At 40.2% G+C, this 18969-nt stretch overlaps 1 protein-coding gene across 2 annotated transcripts in view; it reads right to left on the bottom strand.

Moving 5' to 3' along the window:
• Nucleotides 1–14071, bottom strand: part of pcdh11 (protocadherin 11) — a 145183-nt gene extending 131112 nt beyond the window's left edge. For both annotated transcript variants that reach the window (XM_055158897.1, XM_020923528.2), the window contains exons 1-2: nucleotides 13532–14071; nucleotides 1301–3808 (exon numbers count right to left, since the gene is read on the bottom strand). In XM_055158897.1, the coding sequence (XP_055014872.1) occupies nucleotides 1301–3808; nucleotides 13532–14071 (3048 nt within the window). The remainder of the gene's footprint in view (nucleotides 1–1300; nucleotides 3809–13531) is intronic.
• Between the last annotated feature and the right edge of the window lie 4898 nt (nucleotides 14072–18969).

The raw sequence follows: 18969 nt of genomic DNA, 5'->3' as shown, positions 1-18969 counted from the left end.
AGTCAATATTTGTCTAGTCAGATCATCTGCAAGCTAATGTGATGTTCACCCTTGCAGTATAAGGCGTCCTCAACTTTTGTTTTTCATACCACTACAAAGTCACCTATGTCATCTTAATTAAAACTTCCAGAGAAATCCCTTACATACCTCATTTATTCTAATAATTTGGGTCATTAAAGTACAGCATTTATGAGCTAAATAGGAAATTGGCCTGGCAGGCTTTTTATAGACTCCCTACACTCCCTGGGTGTTTAAATATATTGGTCTCAAGGCACCGCGTCACCTTGATCCCTCTGACCCCTCCCCCCGCCCACAGCTCTACTCAGTCTTGCGTACAACACTCACATGGGCCTGTCAGAAGTGTGCAAGGCCACCTCTCCTTACCTCTGATTTACATTTATTTCCCTTCGCAAGCCTTTTTATTTATTGGGGCACTTCGCATTTGGCACATATCTCTTAGGGAATCATAAGTCCTTTGCTGTACCTTGGCATTCATATTAGCTTCTTGCGCTGGCACTGGTTAAAGAAGCACTTAATATTTAGTGGAACAGGAGCCACAATGAAAGTGGAATTATTTATCAAGATGTTTTAGCATGTCAATGTCAGATTTATTTGCGTTGTACTGTCACCTTGACACTTTTCGGATAAATAAATGCATTGCTGTGTAGCCTTTGTTATTAATTATATTAGCCAGACACTTTGTGCTCAGTCTTTCACATATAAGATTAAAAGTACTCTAATGCAAGGTGCAGGTCAGCAAATTTGAATATTACAAAAGTTAAGTGAAATGCAAATGTATTAGAAAACACATTCAGTATATATTTTATCTTCTTTCAGTTGATGTATTTGCTGAGAGTTTTGCTCTATCTTCTGCATCCTCTTTGCCCAAACCCACTATACACCAACAATAGCTATTCCTCAAATAAATAAGATATAGTAGAATTAACTATTTCAGTTTTGGTGATAACTAAAACTGACACATACTGTCTGTTTGCATCCACTAAACCTATGTATTTAACATTGGAGGCAACTACATAAATTTAAAAGGTTTTAAAAAGAAGAAAAAGATGTCATCCAAGTACGTGACAAAACTGTCATTCATAACCTAGTTCATTTCTCCCCTTTTGAAACCTCATTCTTTGGTGCAAATGCCATTCACATAGACATGGTCATGGTTTGCAGGGCTATATCCGGCTTCATGCTGCCACCCTCTGAGTTTCACATTGGCCACGGGACAGCAAATGGAGGAGTGAGTGGGGACTAGTGTGGGTGGGTTTATAGAAAGGAACTCATGAATTACCTGTCGGGTGGTGATCTGCCCTGCGGTCTTGAATCCCCCCTGACAGCCACATTCCGACACACTGTAGGGGTCAGAGCTGGTGGACGAGCACTTGGAGAGCGAGTCGCAGCCCACCACAAAAGTGTTGTCCAGTGGGAGCTCCTGGATCACGTGGTGCTTCTTTGGGGCTACAGGAGTCTCAGGTTTGATTTGAAAAGTGGGCTGAGGGGATGCGGATTTGTAATGCTTGGCTAAGTCGGGGCTGTCCGGTTTAAAGGTGGTGGGAGTGGTGGCCCAGTTGTACTTCCCCATGGTCTGCTCCTCCAGCTCCACGGGCAGATCCAGAGTGCCATTGACGTGCTCATGTGTGGGGTCGTCAGGCTTGGATTCGTCTATGGTGACAAAGTTCAGAAGGAGACTTTTTGGGGAGCGCTTCTTCCTCTTCTTCTTCTTCTTGATCTGCCGATTCTCCTGGTTAGGTGACACCCACTCGCCACTCTGTTTGCCCTTCTGCACCACCTTGTGTCTAGGGGTCTGCCGGCAGCGCACCAAAGCAGTCACAAATATCACTAAGATGACAGTCATGGTGCCCGCTATGATCGCTATGACAACAATAACATATCCATTGGCTTGAGGCATTTCTTCATTGTCTCCTATGTTACGGTCCAAGGGTGTCTCCATGCTTTTTCTCAGCTGCTCTTGTATAAAGGTGGCATTTGACACAGAGTCATTGACAAACAGGTGAACAAGTGCAATAGCATGTAACGACTCAGGTTGGCCCAGATCCTTGACCTTGACTACCAGTCTATGCAGTCCCAGGTCGGCCGGCACTATTTTCTCCTGCAGTGTAATGTTACCTGTTGTTTTATCAATGGCAAAAAGGCCTCGTGGAGAGACCCTGGATGTGATGATGATACTACTGATGATACTGTAGTGCAGCTCTGCGTTCATCCCTGTGTCATTGTCAATAGCAAACACCCTGGTGACCACGGCGCCGGGGGTGGTGGCGGTTCGTACCAGGTCATACGAGTAATTGGAGGATGGGATGACAAATACAGGCCGATTGTCATTTACATCCACTACGTTAATGGTGACCTTGGCGTAGGAGGAGCTGGGAGGTTGGCCCCCATCCACAGCCTTGACCATAAATGTATAAGAGCTTTGCTGCTCCCTGTCAAAGGTAATATTAGGTTTAATAACGCCAGTTTGTGGGTCGATGATGAAATTATCTTTGCTGTTCAAAATGGACAGGGTTACTACAGAATTATCCCCAGCATCTGCGTCTGTCACTGTGATTAAACCCACAGTTCCATAGAGGGGCAGGTTCTCAGGCACATAGAAGTTGTACTCTGGGTGAGTGAAAGCCGGGTTGTTGTCATTAAGGTCTTGGACGATTAGCCTTACTGTGACATTGCTCTGCAGGGACGTGGACCCATTGTCTCTGGCTATGACAGTGAATGAGTACCTCTCCTGCTTCTCTCTGTCCAGTCTCTTGCCAACCGAGAGGATTCCTGATCGTCTGTCAATGTTAAAGCCGTCAGGAGCGTCAGGGCCGAGAGTGTAAATAATCTCAGCATTATGTCCACTGTCAGCATCCGTAGCGCTGATTTTTATTAACTGTGTGGAGGGGTCGTTGTTCTCAGGAATAGAAAGTTGAATCTCTGGCTGGGGGAAGATGGGTGCATTGTCGTTCTCATCCTTGATTTTAATTAAAAGCATAGCAGAAGTGTTCAAAGGAGGCGTACCCCTATCCGAAGCTACTATCTTAATTGCATATTCTCTTGTCGTCTCATAATCGAGGGGGGCAGCTGTTTCTAGTAAGAACTGATCATTGAAGACGGGCTTCAACCGAAAGGGAACATCATGGTCAGTGTAACAAGCAACTTTCCCATAGAGATCAGCGTCTTTGTCTGTAACAGTAATTAGAGCTATTTTGGTGTTGAGTGGAGCGTTCTCAGACAGCAGCACAGTCCCATTAACAAGGTTGATGATATAGCGAGTGTCTATAGATGGGACGTTGTCATTTACATCTGTAACATTAACAATGACAGTGGCGCGGGAGGGGGTGGAGCTGCCATCACTAGCCAAGATGATGAGTTTGTGGACAGGGGTGACCTCTCTGTCCAGTGGCTGCTTCACAGTGATAAGTCCTGTCGTGCTGTCGATTGCAAAGTGTCGGCGGGTGGAGGCAGAGATTTGGTTGCTGAAGGCGAAGTGGATTTGTGCGTTGGTTCCCATGTCTGCGTCTGAGGCATGGAGCTGCACCACTGAAGTTCCTGTAGGGGCATTCTCTGGGACCATGACCTCCAGCTCACTGTCCTTGAAAATGGGCCGATTGTCGTTGACGTCAGAGATGGTGACCTGGAGGATGGCTGTGCTAGACTTGGGAGGGCTGCCACCATCTTCCACCTTTATTTTCATGACAAACGTGTCTTTCTGCTCACGGTCCAAGTTCTGCTGCACAATAAGCTGTGGCCACTTGTCCCCTTCTGGTGTTTCAATGATGTCCAGGCCAAACTCGCTCACACTCTGCAGAGACAGAATTTAACATTTAGTTAGTATATGGTTTAAAATGACACATTACAGTCTGGTGTTTGTCTGTATTTCATGGCCCTGTGCTTTGGAGGAACTAATTAAAAGGGTTAGGTTAGAATGTACAAGGAAGTTAATATTGTAGGTGCCATCAAATTTAGTGCAACACATTCATTTCATTAAATTTCACCACAGGCTCTATGATTTACATGTGTAATACTTTTATTCATTACCACTATGAAAAAAGAGAGATTGCAACACTAGAGTAAAGTTGCATACATTTTCTCTCTGAGGGAATGTGGAATGTAATTAATAACACTTAAAGGGTAACACTCCATATTTGTGCTGAAACATGGCACGCACATTCCCCTTTGCTGATAAAATCCTAAAAATAAGATTCTGATGACATTTAAAATTATCTTTGAATTTCAAACTGAAATTTCCCCAGGTTCATTCCTACGACTTTCATAAGCTTGTAGTTTTCAGGCAGTGATGAATATCAACTTCAAATTAAATAGTTTCTGACAGCAACACATGGTTTGCTCTGCTTTTCCATTTGAGTGGAAATACGGAATTACATCCTGTGAAGCTGTCCTGAAGCTGGTTTTAAAAACTACCTAATCTTTATAGTGCTGTTCTCCTGGATACCATTGCAAATATGGTTACCTTTAGAACAACTCATGCTATTAAGTGTGAGCTGAGGAATCCAGTTCTTGGTCATGTGGTTCTCATATACATGATTTATGGGTCATTTCAATGTGTCAACAACACCCTGTTGTTGATAATATCAGTGTGGAGGTATCAGTGTAGAAGTAATTTGAGAATAGAAGATATAGAAGAGATGTAAAACTGAGGACAAAACATAATGTGTCACAGATGGACTGCACTGCTGATATTGATATGATTGATGATGCATAGTAGTGGTTCATGAGAGCAGTGAGGAAGTGAAGGAAGGAAGAGAGGAGGTTGACAGAAAAAGAGTGAAAGGGGCTGTGGGGGGATAAGAAGAAGATCAAGCCATGAATGAGCTGCATGCACATTATGAAACAAAGGAGCCCTTTGAAGCTGCCTCAGTCAGAAGCAGTTTCATGGTAAAACAAGAAAAAGCATCCTCTTTAAGGAGATAAGCTTCATGCTGCACATAATGTTATAGCAGATTATTCTGTCTAGGCACAGTTATCAACTGAGATTTACATACAAAATTCCCCTTGTTCAAGTAACGGACATTTAAATTGGAACAGGACTTTCATATGTACACTACAGCTGCCCCTTTGACAGCACAAGCCAAACTGCAGCATGTTATATTACTGTGAGAGAGTGATTGCCGAGGGAATGGTTGTCACGATTTGATTGACAGAACTACTTAAAACAGCGTGCACTGCAGCCATGCTCTCTCAGACCGGATTTTGTAATCCTTGTGGTGAGCAGAAGACATGCTCATAAGCATAGAGGTTGCATATAAATGATACGAGGGACACTGACATTGGATGATAATTCAGTATGCACAACACACAACTATTTCTGGAAGGTCCAAGTCAACATTCTGGCAGCTCTATTGCTAAGCACTAGCGAGCGGGCTCAATCCTCATTTGTTTGAACAGTTCTCAGCTATACCACAGTAGCTGAGTTTCTGATATTTGGCGATGCCTGGTGTTAATAGTAGGATGTAGAGTTAGGGATGTGTCAAAGGGAATGCAGCACAGTGATTTATGAGGCAGCATTTCCTCTATGCTTTTGTCTTGGTTTCACACAATTTTACAACTGACAAGACAGCACACAGCGCATTTCAATTAGTTCAAGGGAGCTATCTCCCAGGCAGTGCGTCTTCCTGAATGCAAAATTAGCCTAGTGTATTGTGATAAGATCTAGGGCAGGCTAAGAAAGGGCCAGCTCGCAGGAATCACTCACCAACTCAAAAGTTTGAAGGATGTATTTCTCCAAAACTTTAATATCTATATTTCACGAAGAGACTTTTTAATATGCAAGTAATCATGAACTTTCTATTCCTCAGATATGACTTTACTAAAACATTGGCACTATCAAACTTATTACGTTAGACATATTGAATCTCTGTATTATTTCAGGGATTCTTAGAAGGGTATTGTGCTTCATGAATTTGATGTAAGACTTTCAAGACTTTGTATGGTGTACATTTCATCAGACTGAAAAGCAGAGCATTACCGTCATACCAAAACCATACATTTGCAATTCATGCTGCCATCATCAAGTCTATGCTCCACAGCCCTCAATAATTCTGAACTGTAATATGTGGTGACTCATTTAGATGAAAAAAGATTGAGAAAGTCTGACTAACACAGATTTGTGAAGGAGTCACATCACTCTGAGGCCTCCTGCTGCAGACAGTGCATGAGATTATCTGCCGACGCATCTTTCCGTCAAGTTGATGACCTTATTAAAAGTGTGAGGAGAGTGAGATTGGGAGGTGAATAGATCAGGAGGCTCTAGTCACGCTGATGCCCCGGCTTTGGGCCAACAGGCGGGAGCCATTCATCAGACTCTTATAGCACCTTTTTATAATGCTGATAGAAACTCCCTCTGTCTCTGTCCCTTCGCCCATTTCCCTCACTAATTCTTTCTCTTCCCTATCCAACATGGCCCCCAGCTATGATCTCATGCATATAATTAAGACAGTAGAAGCCCGGAATTGTTTGTCTCTTTTTGTCAACCCCTAGAAAGAGGAGAAGGTGTCGAAATAAAATGCTAATGGAAACAGAATGTTGCTCAAAGGAAGCAAGCAATAATAATTTTAATATAAACAGGTATAAAAGATGCACAGCACAATGCTTTGGACTTCAGATTTATGATGGACTAGCTGAGGTTTTGTAATATACCACAATGGGATGTCACCTTTGCAGCAAATGCAATTCTAGATTCAAGGGTGTCACAAATGTTCATATCTTTAAAATTATTTCAAAACATCGGAGAAAGTGTATACAACTTTAAAAGTCGTGTATTATGCAAAATTGACTCTTGTGAGCTTAAAGCAATATTAGAATATTGTTATCTCCACAAAAAACAAAAAACAAACAAAAAAAACCAAACATGTTTCATTCACACACATTTGAGTAACCCTTTATTATTAGTCTGTCTACATCTCCAAAACTCAAAATGCTCTGTTCCACCTCATAATGTCATGAAACAGTAGTTTTCAAATTAACAGCTACCTTTTACTTTATGTTCACAACAGATCAGCAACTCCAGGGCTGAAATCATACAAATTAGTCCAGTGAAGATGTATGGAGTTTTAAAACACAGTTCCCAGATTACCACATGACATCACTAGGTGGAACTTGGAGTACCTTCTGTTAGAGAGAAGTTCTCAGCCAAAATATACAGGATTTGTGTGTTAAACATGTGTGAATGATGAGGAAACAACATTATGTCATAAGTCAGAAAACAGTGTAATATGGACCCTTTAAATAAAATGTATATTGCCCAGTGGAATCTTTAATCTTGTATATCACAATTTTATTCCGTCCAAGACATGAACATTTCATTACTGCCCTATTTTGACCATTAAGTTGGGATCCTTGTCCTTTTTGCTGGGTTGCAGATGACATGACAACATTGACAATAATATCTAATACATATAGGGGCAGCTAAAATAAAATGCAGATCTTTTAATGCAGTGAGTTCTTGGTCTATTGGAAAAAAAAGAAATGATCAGATTCAGCATTTGTGAATTTAACTTTAAGATATTTCATGTCAAAATACAGTGTAATCAATAGGGAAATCTGGCTCTTGCTCCCAGTATGAGATCATCACATTCAAGAATCTGAAACCCACCAATCAGGACAAGAATGAGTCTTGCTAATTTTAATCCCAAGATTTTACATTATTTGACTGTGTTTTTGAACGCTAGCCCGCTACAAACCACTCCAAACTCTCTGTGGCTAAAGGTTAGATGTGAGGGTACTCCTGCTTGGTCAACCAAAATACAGACATCCACTTCATCATGCGGTTAATCAGTGAGGCATGCTCCAGCCGGCAGCAGCACATTGATCTCAGCACCACTCCGACACTATGCCCACCAAAACGAGACCGAAGGCGATGACATAAAGCAACCCAGATTAATGTGGACAGTGGGGCTGCAAATCACTGCTAAAATACAGCCCCAAACAGGGTCCAGATGTCCTGACTATGTTTCTACAGAGAATATAAATGAATGATAAGTCTCTGTCATGGGGAAATCCTCTTCAATCTATCCAACTGATTGCTTCGTTTGACCTTGACCATTTGAGTAGCTAACATGTTACTCTGAGGTACTTTTGGTTTGAAATATTATGGCTAAATGGCAGAGCCTATGATGATGAGAGTACTTTAATATCTGGGAAATTTGGGGGAAAAAGATGTAAATGAATGGAAGAAAATTAACTGCAATTGGAAAAATGCTTTGGTTCAGAGCTGCAATTAGTGCTAGTTGGTAGTTTGCGTTTGTATTAATACTTAGAGTAGTATAATTGACATTTTGACAGACTCCAACTAAAGCAGCTACAGAACATAAAACCTATTTTTACTCATTTAGAATACATATTTGAAAGAAAAAACAGTAGGGGTGGCAAAGTTCACAAAATTCACGGTTCGGTTCATATCGCGGTTTAAGGTTGCGGTTTTCGGTGCTGTGCGGTTCTTGTTGTCATTTTTTCTTTTTAATCTTTAATCTCCAGAAATATACTTCATCATATGCTATGTTAGCTTAATTATCCACAAATTAGGATACATCATTAAAAAAGTTATAAAATTATAGTTAGTAATGTAATCACGTACAAATTGAATTTGACTTGACTTTAAGCACATTATTATTGGACATAGGCAGCTGTTGTGCTTCGGTGAAAAAATGTTACCACCTTCCTAACTCTCCTCAGGAGTGGGGATACTTGTTTTAGTGAGATTGTGCTCTTGGCTGCAAGGTTAAGGGCCTGGCTCCACTGCACGTGTCAGCGTTTACACGTATAACCTCGCAAAACCACAGCCGCGCGTTAACGCAAAGGTGGCTCCACCGGCAGCTGCAGCAGGATATGAACACGCGGCACTAGTTCTGTGTTTGTCATTGGGAAACTTGATCAAACTTGACTGGGAGCATTTAGCCACTTGTATCAGGTCTGGAGTGAAACTAACAGATGAACAGATTTTTATTTACTTTTTGTACAGGCTGACCAGAGCAAACGCGAGGATTTCAAAAGTAAATTTTAAAGCACAAATTAATAGTCTTTCTGGACCTGGGCTCTTTCAGACGACACAGGAGCATGTTATGCTGATGGTAAACACACAAATACAACAATAGATACATGCTGTCTATGTATTTTGATGAGGATGTAGAGCGCCAAAAAAATAGGATGGATCCTATTTTCTGAAATCTACGCATGCAGAACGTGCTGCTTCATGCATTCTAAGGGCCTGGCTCCAATGCACGCGTATTTTGCCCTACGCAAGCGTAAAAACTGCAGCGTTTGGACGCGTAACTTTTAGAATGCATGGAAAGTGAAGTTTTTATGCTCGCGTAGGGCGAAATACGCATGCAGTGGAGCCAGGCCCTAAAAGTTACACGTCCAAAAGTTGCATTTTTTATGCTCAGGTAGGGCAAAATACGCGTGCAGTGGAACCAGGCCCAACAACACTGGCACATCCTCCATCTCCAGGCGGCTCTTGTCTCTCCTACTAGCCATTTCTAAAGGAGACCTACAGCACCCACCCTCCTCTTCTTTTGTGCCAAAGCGAAAAAGGTTACATACGGGTACAAGGCTACAATGCGCAAGCTGGGAACAGTGGAGACCGTGCGGTGCACATACGTCCCGAACCATGACAAGCGAACCGAACTTTTTTTTTTTTTTATGAACTGTGCCACCCTTAATTTATAGTTAATAATAATGTGATGTGATATTTTGTGATTTCACTGATCATGTTGGTTGCCTTGACCAGGTCTTTCTTGAAAAAGAGATTTCGAATCAAGGTAAAATAAAACAAAACCATAAACAAGACCTAAACTGCTTTGTATTGTTGCCCATTTGTATGAAGACTGTACATAAAATGTCATATATAAAATGTAGTGTCACACTCTTTGCGACACAAAAATGAGCAAAAAATGCTTCTCTCCTGACACAATCTTACAGGAGCACACTATGATAGTCAAAAGGTGGCTTAGCGGCCAAGAGCTATTCTAGGAAATTCTTCCTCTCCTCCAAACCTTTGGCTTTCCACTGCACAGCTGAAGTCAAAGCTCCTAACATTGACATGTCTTTGGCTCTTTTCAGTACCATGAATCCTGAAACAACTCACATGATCTTATCTGGAGTACAATAAAACATAATGAGAAGTTCAAAGTCAGGCAGGTATGCTGAGGACAGTATGCTGCGGCAGATATTACAGAGCCATCCTTGGTGGGGATTCTCTGCAGAGAAAAGGGCAAAGAGAATAAATGCCCATGATCATAATAATGAGCAGAACATTTGGTTGGTGATTTTCCAGGCATGAACAATTCAGGACATTGCACTGGAGAGACCCTGGCAGAGGGGAGACGCTTTAAAGATGCAAATTTGTATTCCTGACAGACACACAGAGCAGCAATTTGTGCTCACTCAGAAATCTTAAGTTCAGCCAGGAAACACAGACGTGCCATTTGTGTGTTATTAAGGGGTAGAGGAGGGTGGATTTTTTTTACTCAAGTACTTTATTATTTTTGATCATTGTCTTCGTGGTATTTCCTATCCACAGTTGCAGTAGTTGTGTCTGCTCGTTATTTTATTTATAAAATGCCCTTGTGTTTTTATTCAGTGGCATAAAAGGTGACTTGTAATCTGATAATTAGAATATTATTTAACCTGTTAGAGTACACATAATGTCATTTTTGGACAAAATAATTTGTAATGGAAAATATATGCCTTTTTGCTTGTGTGAGGCTTGTAGGTATCTTAAGTAATAATGGAAGTAGAAATACACTGCATATAGTTATAGTGTAATCCTTACTGCTATTTGTTGCACTGAGATGCAGCAAATAGCTATATGCATGAAAACACATACAACATAGCTTGTCCTCTGAAACAGGAAACAAGACATAAACAGTTTATACTTGAATATAGATTTTGAGTCTTCAGCTCTTGTGTTGTTACATACAATCTTTTCTTTTATCCCGTTTGTTCTCGGTTATGCGCCCTCCTCATTTCCTCTCATTAGAATAAGCCCAATATAAGGCTCATCCCAGCAGTCATATATCCACGTGATATGGAGTGTTGTTGGGACTATTAATGGAGAATGCACATTATCCTACTTTCTGTGCATTCCGGCCTGACTCCATTAAGCAACAGAGAATATTGCTCCCCCGCTTAAATCGAGCACCAATTACAGCATGAAGAAAAGCTTTCTCCAGTTCTGCATGAGACACCGATTAGCATAAAACATTACATTCTCCTCACTGGCTTTAATCAGATATATAGCAAGCATACAACTTGTTGATACATATTGCAGATGTGAATCATGCTGCGTCTGCACTTTTGGCTACATGCGTTCTCAAATTAGATGCTGCAAACTTGGTCGTTGAAAGAGGCATGTAGAAAAATCACTGCTCTATGTAAAAGATTTGTGAGCAAAAGCATAGCAGCTCATGAAACCCCAGGTTATATTTCAGCTGCATCAAAATGAATTAACCTTACAGATCCCCACTACCGGCCTACAGCAATGCGTGCATGTTTACAAGAAGATAAGATCTGGATCATATTGTGAGAGCTATATGGGAAGAAAACAGGCAAAATGCAGAATATTAATTGACCGTGTGCTGAGAAATAGAAGATGGTGGTGGCTGCAGGCAGAATAAAGCTAGATGATTGGCCAGTGCAGATACAGATAAACAGAAGAGGTCCATAAGATAACAATAAAAACGCATTAACTTTCTACTATTTCAATTTATGAAAAGACAATATGCCACTGATAACCAATTGACAACAAAATGAAAACAAACCTATCAATGTTTAGTATTTTTGTTTATTACACCAATTAACCTTACAAATGTCAGATTTAAATATAAGATACATCCAAAATAGTATGGACAATAGGATTTAGGACAGTAGTAAGAAATTGTCAGTGTCTGCTCGGATTATTATATTATTCCATTAGTTGCCACCAATCCTACTTTATTCTACTTTATAAAGTTAGTTTCAGTCAAACCATTGTATATTAATGTCCCTCTTCCAGATTTTAATTTGAACAAATAGGTTTAAGAACCAATCTTTTTATCTGTCTCCTGGTGTATAAACTGGAAAGAGACCAAAAGCAGACTGGCTTTTGACCCCTTGTGGTTAACTCAAAACCACGAAATTAGCATTTTGTGGCCTAAGGCAAATTTATTGGAGTAATTCCCTCAGTTCATTTATTACCTTGAATGTATTCCCAGTTGGACCTAATTAATTTATACAGAATGGCTTTTGTAGCAGTAGTCTTTTTCACATCTTCAATCAAGTGAGTATTTGATCATAAATATATCAGGTAGATCAGAGCAGCTCTTTGTTAACTAGCTTGTACAGCTGATGATTCAGCATCCAGTGAACAGTGGCACATATATCAGATAAGACAGCCCTTCATTTATAATCATTTGGACGCTGGCAGGGATGTACACCCGCCAAGGTTTGCTTGTCTGATTCTGAGCTGAGCCAAATGGAATTTTATATAAGCACCAAATCAATAATTGGGCTTCGTGTCAACAAAATGACTCTGTCCCAACAAGATTTTTAATGAATATACTCCCATAAGCATAATTAAAAGTAATAATCATAATTCACACAGCAACCCACTGTTCTAGAGTTAGTAAAATTAAGTGAGACACTTCCAATCCCAAACATATCAAACAGAAACATTTGTTTGAACTTTTAGATGTAAATCAGTGTTCTAAATGGACATTTCTAATTAGGTTTACTGTTGCAGTATTACAGCTATGTCTTAATTTAAGATTGCTTAACTCTGATAAAATGGGATGTGTTTGCAAAAGAAATGTTTTTTTTTACACAGCCAACTAAATTCTGTAAGCAAGTTATAAAACTATCTGAAGTGCTGTGTATGTGGACGTTTGATGCTTCAAAATGATTAATTATTCAAAATGTGGGATACATGTGGCAGAATGGTTAGCATGAATAAGCTAAAGGGAAGGAATACAGAGTTTTGAGTAACATACTTTTATCTCCAGTGAATTTCCACATATAACAGATGCTTTTAACTAAAGGTACAGCTTTTCTGGTGGAGGGTACCCCACCTGCTTCCCTCCAAGGAGATATTATTGCTTTAGTCAGAATGTGAAACTTGTCTATGTTTTTCATGGTACTTTTGAGCAAAAAGAAAAAGCAACAAAAACACCTGTAATTAAATAAATGCTACATGTTTAATGTCATACTGTGTAACATGGCAAAGCAAGCAACATACCCTCCACCAGAATATAACACAATATTAATGTGACTGTACACAATTTTTTACTTTTCCCCAGAACAGATGTAATGTGAAACATTTTATTGTCTTAGTGTCTTATTGACTGCTATGTTCTCTCTGCATCAAATCAAATGGCGCTTTATTGTTCGAGAACCAGGAAGTGTGCTGTTAAGCAAGTTATTATTTACTTTACTGTGACAGCAAAACTCTGCTCTGGTCTCTGAAAAGTGAAAAACATATCTCTAAACTACTGTATCTAAGGGCAGTATAGTTATTTAAATACATTATTCTCACCTTGACCAGTTCATAGTGCTGAATGCCATTGAGCCCCACATCCGGGTCAAACGCCGAGGGCACGGGGTATCTGGAGTTGATGGCAGTGTTTTCGGGTATGGAGATGTTGATGACTGTGGACTGGAAGAGTGGCGCATTGTCGTTCACGTCCTCAATCAGAAAGCGGATCTTCACCAGCCGGAAAATCTCGTCAGGCAGCACCGCAACCTCGATCTCGTAGTAGCAGCGTTTCTCGGCAAACACCCCTGAGCACAGTTTCTCCCGGTCGATCCTGTGATTGGTGGTGAATATCTCCCCGGTGTTGGCCTCCACCCTCACCAAAGGCACATCGCCTGTCTTGTACACAGGCTTGAACTGCAGCGGGGAGGACAGCCGGATGTTGGGGTCCAAGTTGAGGTCCAGGTCCTTGCGGAGGTTACCGATCCGGACATTTTCTGGCTGCTCCTCCTTGACTGTGTAGTCCTTTTCCTGGGCCCCACATAGTAGAAACGTGCAGGTGAGTAGAGCCACCAGCACATGGGCCTGTCTCGCCAAGTCCATACTCGAAGTGAGGGGCAAGCTTCACTTTTACGGTCGCACTTCTGGGACACAGAGAAGAGAAAGACAACATTTAAAGTCAATACAGAGATATTTAATGGTCTTATAATACACAACATTGACTCTTGTGAGGTTTAAGTTAAATGCTGTTACCTCAACAAAAACTTACCTGGAGCTGAGTTGTTTTGTTTGTCTGTCTCCAAAACTCAAAATGCTTTGTTCCACTTTGTGATGTCATGAAGTTAACAGTTACCTTTACCTGAACCCATAGTTCAGTAGAGATGGGCAATTCCATGTCTGAAATCATCCAAATGATTCTAGTGAAGGTGTAGGAAGTTTAAAAACACAGTGGAGCACTTTCTGTATTATCACAAGGTGGAACAGTTTCAGTTTGAGAGATGAACACAGCCTAAATATGGAGGATTTGTGTGTTAAACATATAAATTAACCAAAACACAGCTCCAGGTATGTTTGTGGTGAGGAAACAACATTATAACATAGATCAGAAAACAGTGGAATATGGGCCCTTTTAATCAGATTGACCTATTCTAGTAGTGAGACATACAACTCCATGACTTGAGAACAAATTAACAGCTGTTACACATAATTAACCTTTATATAGCAGCCCCTGAATAACATTCATAAGAAGGTGAACCATGTATTACATGCAGCAATGAACCTTCTCAAAAACATAGCTCAACAAATACAAAATGAAGCGCCTCTATAGTCTAATCTGAGTGGGTGGTGAAATCCTATTGTGTATTCATTATAAATTGTATTCTGATATTTTTCATTTTGGCTTGCTCAGTCCAGGGTCACAAAAACAAATTATCTTTCGCCTAATGTGCATTGGTTTACAAGTAGATTCATCCTAAACTCTGTAAAACTGTAGTTCTGAAGATTTGGACCAACACAATTTGAAGTATGACCTCTTGACAAAGGTGTATCCACATATGTAAATGAGCATATTTTATTGCTGTGTATATTTTTACCAACCGAGTTATGCCACACAACAAACACTTTACATTGGTTACGTTGGTTTGACAATATCATTTCTCAATCAGGAAGCCCTGTCACGATAAATACTTATCGTTCAATATATGATAGCTGGGACAATATATTTTGGGGCTCAGAATTTATCGTGTGTACTTCTTCTTTGTAAAAGTGGAGAGATTTGGGCTATTTTTATTGTAATGCAGTAACATTTGAGCTGTAAAAAGTTGTATAAGTTACTTCTTATGGTTAATTATTCCAACATTTTCCAACTGTTGTGTATTTGTTACAGCTCAGGCCTTTTGAATGATACTGTCTATTTAAAAATAGTTTACTGGGATTGTCTTGCATTCTTATTATTGTGTCAGTATAGCATAAAATACTGTACATATATCGTACTTTAGAATCTGTTATCATGACATGCCAACAATTAGTCTAGCATTGATATTTGAGTTAGGCTTATCTAGGCTGGGGAAAAAAACGCAGATGCTACCAGTAGGCTATACATGGGTTTTTATGCTATAGACACCATTTTGAGGACTTTTAACTAATCAGAATATAATATAATGTTAATTGCTATGACTGTGTATTGCTATACCCTTTGTGCCAGTCCCAGCACTTGTAAATATTTAGAGTTTAATCAAGAGTCTAATCATCTAATACACCATTTCTCTACAATAGTATCACAAACTCTATGGCTTTCTGTATAGTATAGTGTGTTACGTGTTGCTTCTCCCTTCTATTCTAAGCTAGTGCCTTTGTGAACCACTTGCAGCTTGCTGGGGTTGACAGCAGCTAATAATGAAGAGGCTCATTTGCAGGGAATGTAAACAATTGAGCTTCAAATATTTCATGAATGCCCATGTGAGTAAACACACACCGCCAGATAAGAGCACAGTTTAGAGCAGCCGCAGTGGAGGGAGACAAAGATGTGAAATTATTTATGGAGAGCACTGCCATCAGTCAAATTAGCCAAATTCAATCATAACTTCATTACACGCTGATGAATATGTTTTCTCCCCACGTCAAATTTAAACAACATTCACTATTACTGCGAGACGAACTGCCATGGCATTTGAATTTAACATCACCTGGCATTGTTTATTATAAGGTCTCACAGTGGTGGCTTCCAATTTGTCTCTTAATTTAATTCAGCAGCATCTTTGTTTATGGTAAAAAGCCTAAAGGGCACACAAACTGAAGTGGGCTCAAATGAGTCGTCTGGAGCCCTATATGGAAGCATTTGCTGAGTGGTCACTGTTAGGTTAGAGTCATAAACATTTATATATTCTTACTGGGGATTCAGAGCAGGTGACTAGGACCTAACCCAGGAGCTATGGGGCTTTGACAGGGGACATGGTAAACAGAGATCACAGACGTTGGACTGACCATTTACTCTCACATGGATGTAAATGGATAAGCCACGTTTTCTTTTTCTGTGCAATAGTGAAACAGGGCTGGCTACGTGATTGGCTTGTGAATAATCTGTGGGAGGGGAACAGTTCTCTTAGGATGATCATGACATGTTCTGATTCTCCAAGCTTGGGACTGCCAATAATGGTTCACCAGAGTAGGATCGTTATACAGTTGGGTATTATGTGTCAAAATATTCAAAGATCAGAGGCCTGGATGCAGTTTTCTCTCTCCATCTTGTATCCCATGTGTTTGGGTCAGTCCGCTCAGAGTGCTTATTACCCAGAGAGATTGGTATATATTCATAAGACAGTTTCCTGCAGCACACGGCTCTTTCCCTCCGTGTGCGGCCCAGGGATGACAGCCATCAGTCAGTGGAGGCGCAGCTGGAGCCGGAGCTGCACATACACACCTTCAGTAACAAGGGAGGAGAAAGTGCTCTCTGGGAAATATTACCTACTTTATAAAAACGCTACCCTTTTTACATGAATCAAATCATTTTCCATAGAAGAGGTATGACTACCTAAATTGCTCAACAGGGGTGCTCTAAATTGGCAAGGCAACAGCATTCATAGCTATTGAAGCTCTCAGCCTACCGACAAAGGGGAATTGATTAAAAATAAGAATTTAATTAAACTCGTTTTGAATCGGCAACAATTGTGAAGTGTTCACAAAAGCCCACAAAGACAGATTTCTTTTCATACATTTTATGAAGCAGTCACATGAGACCCATTAAAGAACAGTTGGACAGAAAAACCTGCCAAAACACGTCCGACACTGATGAGCGGAAGGGTTATTTATTCTGCACATATAGCACTGGTGCTGTTGTACAACCATGTCAAAATATTGAAGAGATATACCCTATTAGGAACTGTGGCACGCTCTACTTTGAAGTGTGCCATGTTTTTTTTCTCTAACTCTAGAGCAATGATCACCCAGCATTCCAAGGCTGAGCTAGCACAAAGTATAATGAAGTTTAAATTGTGTTTTTAAATACAGAAAGGTTTAGGTAAATAGAAGAGGAGGGGAAAAAAAAAAAAAAAATCAAAGCATGATCTAGATTTCGCCTGCCTTCTACATGACAATTATGTTGTACAGACGTAAGCGATCAATGCGCCTCGGATTCCAGGTTCAAGAACTGCATGAATGCAGGGAAACAATACTGGAGATTGTTGGGGTTTATTTTTTTGTTATTTCTGGAAAAGTTATTCCTGCAGTGACAGAAATGTGGCAGATCAGGTACATGTTACATTTCAGTTAATTAAAGTCAAATTCTACACTGTGTGACGTCTCAGAGCTTTTCTCCTCAGCACTATTTACCAAAGCTTCCGTCTGTTGTCAAAGTAAAGTTTACAATGAATTAAACTATGTTGGGACTTTGGAGTGGAAAGGCATTGCTGGATTTCAGATGACAACATTCTCTAAGCCAGTAATACAAATAGAGACAGCTAAAATGAATATAGTTAAAATGCATAATTTTGAAGTGAATTACATTCTAGTTACTATGATCAGATTCAACATTTGTGAATTAACCTTTTGGACATTTGTTATGAGAATACTGTAATCAATAGTGTAAACTGGTTCTCTTCCTATCTAGGAGTATGACATCAACTCATTCGAGAATCTGAAAAGTACTATTTAATGGCAGAATATCTAATTAATATCTCTGTGAATTAGTACCAGGACTGTATGTAGCCATTGTGTTTTTATAATTAGTATAGCAAATCCTAACATCATAAACAACCAAACCCTAAAAACTGAATGCATCTGCATTGGTTTTCTCTTAAAAACACTTTTCCAATGTATTCCAGGACTTCACATGTCAGTGCTCCTCATACAGGCTGCATAAGGGGCAGGTTATAGGCAGGAGGAGGAAGAGTGCTGGAGGGGTGAGAGGAGAGAGACGCTCCTATGTGTCAGTCAGAGTGTCTGCTTTGCTTACATTTCACTAGTCTGCTCAAATGGCTATTTTGAGCCAGAGACAGCGGCTTGAATCCAGTAGCATACCCCTGCTTCTCTCTGGAGACCTACCAGGCTGTCCCCCAGTCACTTTATATGACAATGTGATGGACGGACAATCACTGCATCTTCATAACACACAGCTAGCCTTCCAGACATTTCAAACTCACCAAATGGGGTAAACTAATAATGTTAAGACAATTCAAAGAAACACAGTTTCCATGAAAATCAACCAGGCTATGAGTGAAAAAGTGTGCATTATAAAAGGAAAGGCCACTAATTCTCTCTGTGTGTAATTGTACCTGAGAATTCCATTTTTGCTCACAGTGTTTGCTTTGGGTTTGTCAGTGCGCTTTGACTGATTAACCCTATGGCTCCTCAAATTACAATCACTTTCCTCACTCTTACACAGACTTGGACTGTAACCAGTTGTAGTACTTAGGTAATTAAATTGTCGCGAGGTGATATTTCTTACAGTCCTGCATTAGCGAAATGACAAACTAATTTACAACTCACTGCTCAGGAGCTTTAAAGAG

Source organism: Boleophthalmus pectinirostris, unplaced genomic scaffold (genome assembly GCF_026225935.1).
Source record: "Boleophthalmus pectinirostris isolate CB_2022bp ecotype Guang Dong unplaced genomic scaffold, ASM2622593v1 HiC_scaffold_23, whole genome shotgun sequence".
Lineage (NCBI taxonomy): Eukaryota > Metazoa > Chordata > Actinopteri > Gobiiformes > Gobiidae > Boleophthalmus > Boleophthalmus pectinirostris.
Note: the sequence above shows the minus strand (reverse complement) of the source record. Positions and strands in the feature narration are given on the sequence as shown.